This window comes from Cinclus cinclus, chromosome 11 (assembly GCF_963662255.1).
Source record: "Cinclus cinclus chromosome 11, bCinCin1.1, whole genome shotgun sequence".
Classification (NCBI taxonomy): domain Eukaryota; kingdom Metazoa; phylum Chordata; class Aves; order Passeriformes; family Cinclidae; genus Cinclus; species Cinclus cinclus.
In genome coordinates, this window is record NC_085056.1 from 4,470,120 (window position 1) to 4,480,335 (window position 10,216).

Below are 10,216 nucleotides of genomic sequence, written 5' to 3' on the forward strand. Positions count from 1 at the left end.
CAAAGAAAAGAAAAAAACAATGTTTGAGAATGTGAGCCACACGCACGAATACTCTCTTAAGTGTCAGTTTTTGAAGTTCCCCAATGTATCTGAAAGCCAAAAGGATGCACTGCAACAAAATTTGCTCTCTTTGGCAGTCATATAGCAAAGATTTTAAAAGCAACATTTCAAAGTTTAATTTCAAGGCAAAGATGCTGCTGGATAAAATTCAAAATGAAACAGTGAAGATTAAAACCCCTAACCCTTGTTAGGTAGAACAGCACTACCTGTGGAAACACACAGCAGGCTGCCATTAAATTAAACTACAGATCCCTGCATTTCCCCTCACCCTGTCAGTTGAATGTGGTCTGGCCTGGTGCTCTTATCTACATGACCCTATTACAGATGCACTGCTTCTATAATGAGCTTTGATCATTAAATATCCAGGTGCAACATTTGGCAGAAATTAGTGACTCCTGCTTGGCAGTATAAAGTCCGAAGGCACAGGACAATCTTACAGACTGAGAAAAAACAGCAGCTCCCATAGGTTCTAACTCTACTTTTATCATGAATTTACTAAGTCTGGTTTTAGTTTCCACACTCCCTTTACTTGTGAAATGTGAAAATTCAACTTCGTTTTGTGTCTGGGTTTTTTTTATCATGTTCTAGATAACAAATGCTGTAAAAATCACCTCTTTTCAGCGGAGAAGAAAATCTCAAGTGAACTTAACACTTGATAATGCTTTTCTGTAGGTTAAATGAAAAATCGGTAATGGTAAATGACTTTGAAATGGCAAATTTATTTAAAAAGTGGTCATTTTTTCTTACAAACTCTGGGAAAATATTATTACACATAAAACTAGAGCAGTGAGACAATGTGAAATGAGTTCACATTAATTCTAAAATAATATGTTATGCATTGTCAAACACTGGTTTCTTTTATAAATAATAAAAAAAGATACAAGATAGTCCTTTTGCATGAATAAAGGTCTGGGCTGCAGAAAATAGAAATAGCAATTATTATTGTACTGTGGTGTGCCACAAGCATCAAAAGCTTCAATTTAAGTATAGCCATTATTCCCCTGCTTCATAATTTTGCAATTACATTGACATGATATCTGCATCTCTGCCATTCCCCAATGCAGGTACTGCATTCTCTGAGGAAGATTTCAGAATAAATTAATACTAACATTTCTCTTCCTTTTTCTCTTTCAACCTTACCTACACCCTGACCTCTTGCTCTGCATACAGAAAGAGCAGTTTCACAGCTGATATAATACATAACTTTTTCTAAATATGGCCCTCTAATGCTTTAAAATTATTTCTTGTTATAAGCTTGCACAACTAAATTGTCACTCGATATTTTTAATATGGAGTCTTTTGCAATAAATTAAGAACATGAAAAAAAATCAGGTGATCTTCCTTTTCTAAAATTTAAGAGATTAAAATATGGTTTATATAATTTTATAAAAGCAGGTCACCTCTTCATGTGAAAAAAAATTCCTAGGTATTCAAAAACAGATAAATGATCTTCTGTCCTCAAATAGAATCTTCCTTGAAATGAGCATGCTTGTATTACAGAGAATCACACACTTGCACATTCAAGGATGGCACCACAGATATTTCTGAGGGTATAAATTCTCCTAGCTGTGAATCATCCCTTCACTCAAGGGATTCTTTGAAGAATATGCAGAAACTCACACATTTTCCAGTGACTAATCCCACACTGTGAGCTTTCCCTTAATAATTGTCCTGAAAGCACTTTGCATCTGAGAAAGAATGGAATACCCACACGGATCAGCTTCCTGGAGATTTACACCTCGCCACCTGCTTGCTCTACAAGTTTAAATATCATAACTTTGGGCCCTAATTTATTCATGTGTATATAAATGCTATCCCACGATTTGGGAGGCTTTATTTGAAAGGTCTGGAATGTCCTCTCAGACAGCAAACCCCAGGTGTCAGTCTCACAGCCGTGTGTCTCAGCAGAGTCCTGGCAAATCCTGCCCTCCCTTGGCCACCTCTTCCTTCCCCTCTGCCTGTCACTGCAGTCCACTGTGGACAACACCAGCCACGGTGTGGCCAGCTTGGGACAGCCTGAGGTGAGGAGGACCAACCCCAGGGGTGTGTGACCCAAGGGCACCCATCCAGACCCACACACAGTTGTAAAGGTTAAACACACAATAAAAACACACAGCAGAACTATAAGGAGGCAACACACTACAAGAGAGCATGCTAGCAAGTCACAGCTTCTCAGTTACCCATCCAGTATGCAGGGATTCGTTTCTGCAAGAAAAGGGTTCATTGCAAATTAAATAAGCAAATCAAATCCCTCCATACAAGGAAACCAAGCATTCCTTGTCTCAAGCAAAAATAAGCTCATTCTCTCAAATGCCTATCTGGCTAGACAGGTGAGACTAAGCTTGGAATCTAAATGCTTAATACTGGGCTGTGAAAACATCACCTCAAATTTATGTCATGTACAGTCAGAAATACAGTGCTTCTTGATCTACTGTTCAAATAGCATATCCTTCTCTAAAGGACACAACCAACCCGTGTCCTTTCATTTAGGGAAACATACAGAGGCTTATCCCCAGTTCCTTTCTCTTAGGAATTCTTCTTGTATATGGCATCTTAAGTTTCTCAAAAGGTCAACGTAAAATCTCCAGTATTTGGACACTGTGTGATCTGAACCACACAATGAAGACAGAGATTGTTTACACCAGATTTCCTACTCTTTGTAAATCCTCACTTCTTACCACACCAAAGACCTGAATCTAGGAAGAGGTTTCTGAAGTTTCTCATCCAGAGAAGCACATCTGCACTGAGCTATTTTCTGCTCAGTGGAACCCTGTCACTCTATTCTAAACAGATATGCTGGCAGGTTTTCCACAAAAGGCACCTTTTCATGAGCAATGCAATTTAAAATACACAGCAGTGCCACTTTCGGGCCCATGGGGTTGTGTAAATATTTACAGAAGTATAGCTAATCCTACATATCTCCCTTGCTCCAGGCAATTTATTCCAGAATAAGAGTAGCTGCCTTTTTGTCATTGTGAGGCTTAACTTAAATCACTTCCAAAATAGTATTAACCAAACTTGAAAAAAGGTCATTGTAATAAATGTAACTCTGGCTTAGAGGAATTTGAGTGTTCTTCAAACATTTACAGTCCATCAGCAAGAAAATCAGCATTTTGATATCCAAAATTCCCAACACTATACAGGACAGTTAGGGAGAGAAAAAAAAAAAAAATCTTGATCTCCAAAGGAACAGTATTAAAATAAAGTATAAAAGTTGGATTCCATCTTTGCTATCTATTAGCAGCCTATTTTGTGTCCCAAGGTTAAAGAACTCTCCTCACTATCTGATTTAGAAACACAAACCCATAGCAGATGCAAACATTGAGTTCTCTGCCTTCTGTAAAGATCAGTTGCCAAACTTGAATTAAAATAGCACATACGGAACAGGAAACCATCTTAACTTTCCCACTCGTCCTGAATATTAATTGTTTTTGGACTGACATACATGCAAATTGCAATCATTAAGATCACATCATGAATATCAGGTTTTGTACAGCATAAGTGTATTAATATAATACTTGAGATGATAATTCTCTGCCCTCAACCACTTTTGAAAAAATCAAGAAACAAAAATGTGGGTTTTATTTGTCATAAAGCCAACAGAATCCACCAGCATATATTTGGGGTCATCCATATATACATCCATATTCAAGAGGTAGCTCTATTCTATTACCAAATAGGAAAGCTTCAAATCCATCATTTTTCTACTTCTCAAGCAAAAAGAAAGCCTGAGTCTCAGTCAAAAGAAGTAACAGCAACATACAAATAACTAACTAACTAAATAAAATACTTCCTTCCTCTTCAGTAAAAACACTGTCAGCAAGTTAAAACTGCAGTGACTTTCATTTCTAGTAGACCCGATATGGTTCATGGTGAGTTGGAACAAATGGTCACATAATATTGTGGAACAATACCTGCAAAATACATCATGTTGGGGCAGATTTGTTGCTTTTTAAGACAGTAAAACAGTATTTTGCATATCTGTGCTTTAGGACATATTTTTAGACTTAAAGTTCCCATCATTATACATGTCACTAAGTGTTGCTCAGTTAAAAAAAAATGTTACAGTACTACAATTTTTGTGGAGAGACAGGTGGCTTTTGGGTAAGTCACAGGTCTGGAGCAATATTCCCTGTTCTAGCAATGACTGCCTGTGGATCTGGAAGCCCAGGCATTACCCTGAAGGATCACCTAGGTTTAAGACTCAAATTACAATATTCACCTTCTCTTAAAAGCATTAAAATCCATGCACAGAGCAAACTAGTTAATTTATTACCACAAACATGCACCACCCCCAGAAAGCTTTGATAAAAGGTGATTACAAGACAGGACTGAAAAAGCTGACCCCAACATCTGGAATGCACAGTCTGTTCAGTTTTAAATTTGACCCCTCTGGGCAAATGGCTATGACAAGACTTCAACACACAGTCAGACACTGGTTTGGCCAGAGGACTCTGAGGTCTCCTTCCCTCACTGAGCAGTCATTTTCTGCTGTTTTAATCTTGTTGCTCTGTGTGTAAACTCCAGGTTTTATTTGCTAAACAACAGTCAAGCACTGCTGTCACAACTGAATTCTACATGCCCTCTCAGGACTTCTTTTTTGGCACAGTACCAGCAATAGACTTGTACTTGCATTCACACATGTCATTATAGGAAAAGATAACTACCCTCATTTGTCAGGTAAGGAACTGGGGCAATGAAAGATTATGATCCAGAGTACCTGTTAGTTGGGTGTCCAGACCCGTTTGCTTTTCCCCAGAATACTGAATATGACCATATTTTCACCACCAATGAACATCCTCCCAGACAACCAGTCTTTATTTCCACTAAATCACACTTCCCTTTGCAGGTCCAGGCTCCACAAGGAATGAGACAGGAATCAATGGGAACAGCAGCAGAGATTTAATGCTTTTAAGTCAGGAGCATAAAGAGAAACTGCTCAGACAATCCCAAAATCATGCACTTTCTCAGTGCCTGTCTTTACAACTGTACAGACCAATGGGTTTTTAACTTACCTTGTACTGACCCAAAAAGAAAAAAAGAAAGAACCTTCTAAAAATCCACACCTCAACAGATCAATAAATGATTCTGGCATTTCAGACAAACTATTCAATTCCTTTATTGAGGACAAACACTTCTTAGCAGCTGTAGAGTAAAATAATGCTCACAATCTTTTAAAAAGTTACCATATAATCACTGGTGTAATTATATTATACCACCTTGAGCTGCACAAATCACAGAAAGCCCGGGGGGGGCTTTCTCAGCATCAGCTGTGTTCATAACGACCGAGGATTAGTCTCACTTTATTCTTCTATTCTAGTTTTTGCAGCCTTATCTAGACTTACACTCCCCTTCTATTTCCTGACCTTGTTATGAATAGTGGGTTTAGTCAGTTCCAATATCAACTAAAGAGACAATACCAACTCAGGGCCTTGAAACCACCTCATATCTCACAGCTTCACCCTCCTAAGTCATTGGTGCTTTCCAATAATGGTCCTAAATAACAACTTCCACCCTGAGACAGCAAATTGCCCAAGAATACCAGAATGTGAATTCAGTTTCCTTGTATTTGAAGGTGTTAGGTTGGTTCTTTTTCTTTTTTTTTTTTTTTTGAGAGAGAAGTGGTAAAGAATAATTACTCACTTGAATTTATAAGACATTATGATGGAAAACAGTCTGTCAATTCAGAGAACACAAACACCATCATATTCAAAGATGAAAACTTTGACAGCAAGGCTAAGGATAAAAGCATATTAAACATATTTAAGTAGTGTTAGATACCTAAATAATGAGCTGCAGAATATTCTTCATCTACATTACAATAATTCAAAATATTCTCAGCAAATTGCCAAACTCTTTCAGCCAAAATCTTCATAATGTTAACAAAAGGTTTGTTAAATTAAAATTTTACAAGTACATCAATTTATTAGTAACTGCAAGTTCAGACACACAATGCAAATACTCACAGAAACCTTCAATCTTGTCAGCTGTCTTGCTCCATGCTACCTGCCTGGTTTCCATTATGACTTGAATAGTCCTCCTTTCTGGGCTGCTCTTCTTTAGACTGAATATTGTCATAACAGTTCCCAATTCCAAGGTCCTTTTGATCTGGCTTTTCTCATACTCAGGCAGCACTCCATAGTCTGTACTCTTTCTGGGCATTTTTTCTTTTTAATCAAACTTTTATGGTCTTCTGTGTACTGAAGAGAAAAAAATATAATTAAGAAAGGGGATAAAATTCAATATTTAAAACAGCATTTTCATTTCTTTGAAGATCACATTTATGTAGTCAGATACCTGACAGAGACTCCTACCCATACAAATGCAAGGCAGGTACATGGCCAACATTAACCCTTGCTGGCTTATCCTGAAAGCAGGTACAAACAGCATTCACAGAGGGCAGTTCCAACACCAGCTTGTGTAAACTCTTGCACTGGATTAGAATTTAAACCTGGATGAGACCTACATGAGAATGTAAAGCAGGTAACAGTCCTTTGGAGAACTGTAATGAAGGGAAAACATGAGTAATGCAAACACTGAAGCGCTGGGAACGTCTAAACATCAGTTTTTGCACTTTTAAAATTTCATGGCTCTGTTTCTCCTACACAGGCTGCCTTTTCTTATCCACATGTTGAGTAGCAGATATTTGTGTGCATAAGCTTGGGTCACATCTTGGCACAAAACAGCCAAAAGAGGGATGCATACAGAGCAGATCTCACAAATACTAGCAAGTTCCTGTGCTCTCTGGTCTCCCACATCACTGTACAAACAGCTAATTACGAGCCTGATTACTCCTCAGTGACATTACTTACAAACAGGATGGTCTGCAACCTGCTCTTTCACCCATGAATGAGTATCATTGTCACACAAGTCGCAGGGGTTGCTGCCACACAGCTCTCAGCCATCCCCCTTACCCCCATCCCTGAGCAGGACAGGTTTAAAGAAGCTCTGTGCATGCAGCCACCAGCCACGGCGTCTCCCCTGCTTCTCTTCCTCTCTCCTCAGACCACTGCTCTCCATCACAAGCACTTTCAGTTTCCGTGTTCATGGCTAATTCGACCGTGGCACTTCTCGCTTCCCCTTGGTAACTTCTGCCAGCCCTCGCCCCCTCTCACCCCGTGTCACTGTCTCCCGACCGCTCTTTGCTGCTCCCTCTCATTAACAGCATTAAACTGCCTTTTAACACCGTCTCACCAGCTGCTTTAGGAGCACTCTCAGGCTTTGAAGCTGTCCTGTGCAACTTCTCCGATCCCTCCGTGAATTCTACCACTTCAATAAACACTTTTTTTTTTTTTGAAAGTTAACAGAGAAGCCACAAGAGTCCCTTCTTACCTCTGCACTGCCGACCGTGAGCTTGAAGTGCTCTACAGCAGGAACCACTCCATGGTTTGCAAAAAGTTATACACATTATTTAGTGTTTTATATTGGCTTGTTACAGTAATAAAATAATGGAATATTCTTTCCTTATAGTGCTGAAAAAGTTATGTACCCCAATCCTGCAACTGGGAGGGAGTGATCAACTTTGAAGTATTGTAAGCAACAGCAGATTTATTTTCTTTTAGCCATAATCTAACTGATCCTTTTAGACTACCTGAAGATAATTTAAATGATTATCTGATTATGACAGGCCTGAATCTGAAAAGACAGCCATGGTCATCTTGCTACAATGATTTGTTAAAACAAGAAATGAAAGGAGAGAAAAATAAAAAAATTAAATATTTGAACAGTGTCTGTTTCCTGACAAAAAAAATTATAGAAACCCTGTCTTCTCACTTTGCTCTTTTCATTAAGAATCATAAAAAAGAAAATACGCTGTGATCTGGAACAAGGTTTAAGCATTTGTGCAACACTACACTGAATGATAAAAAACTGAACCTTTAAATGAGTATAGTTTTTCAAGAGATGATAAAAAAATATACATCAGCTTTGCCTTTTAAAGTACAAAGTATAGCTGTTAAATGAAATACGATTTAGAAAACCAAGAAAAGAAGCTTCTGAAGGCAGCTATTTAATAAAGGGCAATGCAGCAGGTTTTTTGAGAGATATGTCCCTTAGTACAAAGGAACTGCCTCTCAGAGGTGGCTTTTTAAACAGTTTTTGTTGAATATAATATACTGGACTTCCCCTTTTAAATGAGTTCTTTCTCCCAAAACCAGAGAAAAAGTGGATTTAATCTAACTTAACTCCTAAGCCATAAACCAAGTTTTTTACTTAAGGTGGAAAGAATATTGCAATATTTGCTCAACCTAACTGACCACTCCTAGACTCTTTTGGCTACCTGCTCCAGTTTAAGAGTAACATCACAGAGAGCTGCCTAATAGTAAAAGAACTAAGAGAAGCCCTAGGCACTAGACCTTCAAACATCAGGATTTGTCTTGCATTCACCTACAGGTGCCCCTCAGCCTTCCTTATACCCACCACTGCACAACTATTTGAATTAACAATCTTTCTACCCATTCATGCAGCAGAATTCTGTGATGACCTTCATCACCCCATTACCTGGATCCCTCTAACCCAGCAGAGTGTGAACAATGAGATGCTGGGTATCACAGAAGCATCACTGCTCTTCTGCTGAAAAGTTACTTAAGCCTAAGCTGGAAAGATCCAGAGTCATTTAGAGAACTTAGTGAGTTAATAACCACCAAAACATGCCACAAGCTCTAGCTTAGACACAGATATGACTCTTTCCTTTTGACTGTAGGAATTACAGGAGCTAAATTTTGAAGGTGTCCTGTACCATATGCAAAACTTGGATCACTTGTTACTGTTTGTGTAAGACCTGTTCCGATAGGTTTTAATTGAAAAGCCTGACTGATTTGGACTAAAAAGTCTAAAAGACATACTGCAAGTCATCAAGTGAACATGGACCCAAGAAAAAAATCTATTTACTCTATCCTGTCTACTTAGATTTACCTCATTTACTTCAGACTTTAACAAACAAGCCCTTCTTAGTGGAAGATAAGTGTACAGTTAGTAATTCTGCGATAACAGAGAGAGGAAAAACTAGAAAAGGTAACCTATAAATGTACCAGCTAGCAAAGAATATCTTGGATAACCATTGATAAATTAATAGTCTGTTATCATTTCACCCATGACATAGCAGGTACCTTCCAGGCACAGAAAGTAAACCAAGAAGTGCAGTCCAAAGTTTATCTCCAGCCAATTTCTAAATTTTCCCATGTGCTCTGGGCATTGCAAAAGGTTTGTTGCATCCTGTACCCTGAGCTCTGGCTTTTGATTTAGGACATCACCTCGCCAGACACACACACATACACACCAGCGCAGCACCGTTAATAATAATAATAACACTAATAATTAACAACAATCGATGCACGGCCCTTGCGAGGCAGCTGCTGCCCGCAAAGCCCTGCGGCCTGGCGGGGCGAGCAGGAGAGCGGAACCGCCGCAAGACCGCGTCCACCTGCCCCGGGCAGGCCGGGGCCTCAGCCCGGGCAGGGCCGCGCACGGCTGGGCTGCTGTCGGCCACTGCCAAGGTTTCCTTCCTTCTTTTCCGTCAGTGCGGCGGGGCCCGGCCAGACACAAGGTGCGGGGTGGCAGGGCCACCTCAAGGAGCCCCCCGGACTCCCTCGCCCCCTCCAGCCCAAGCGCCGGCCGCCCCCTGGCACGACCGTCCCTCACCCTCCGCTGCACCCCGGCCCTCTCCCCGACGCCGCGCAACCCCCGCCTGCCCTCCCAGAGCCTCCCTCACGCCGGACCCTCCGCCCCGCCCCGGCCCCGCGGCACCTGCTGCTGCTGCGGCCGGGCCGCCCTCACCTGCGCGGCGGCGGCTCCGTGCGGCCGCGGGGCAGAGCCGGAGCTGCCGCTGGTCCCGCCGGTCCCGCCGCGCCTCTCGGGGCTCTGCTTCTGCCGTCACCGGGAAGGGGCGGTGCCACCTGACCCCGCCGCCGGCCCGGGCTCCCCTCAGCGCCGGGACCCCGGCCCTGCCGTCCCGCGGCCCCCTCAGCGGGGCCGGGACTCCTCGGCGTTCCTCGCCCCGTCCCTGTGCTCGCCCCGGGGCTGCTGTCGAGGCGAGCGCCCGGCTGCCGCTGTCCCCCATGCTCGCAGCCCTCTCTGCCGGGGCCGGCTGTCCCGCCGCCCGCAGTTGATGTTCTGTTCGTCGGAGGAGGATGGTTGAGCCTGAGGAAAAGGCTGTACA

General features: G+C 41.6%; 1 protein-coding gene across 1 annotated transcript in view; it reads right to left on the reverse strand.

Moving 5' to 3' along the window:
- PLCG2 (phospholipase C gamma 2) overlaps positions 1 to 9,871 on the reverse strand; it is a 56,115-nt gene extending 46,244 nt beyond the window's left edge. The window contains exons 1-2 of the mRNA XM_062500297.1: positions 9,835 to 9,871; positions 6,027 to 6,260 (exon numbers count right to left, since the gene is read on the reverse strand). Of these exons, the coding sequence (XP_062356281.1) occupies positions 6,027 to 6,222 (196 nt within the window). The 5' untranslated portion in view covers positions 6,223 to 6,260; positions 9,835 to 9,871. The remainder of the gene's footprint in view (positions 1 to 6,026; positions 6,261 to 9,834) is intronic.
- Positions 9,872 to 10,216: the final 345 nt, after the last annotated feature.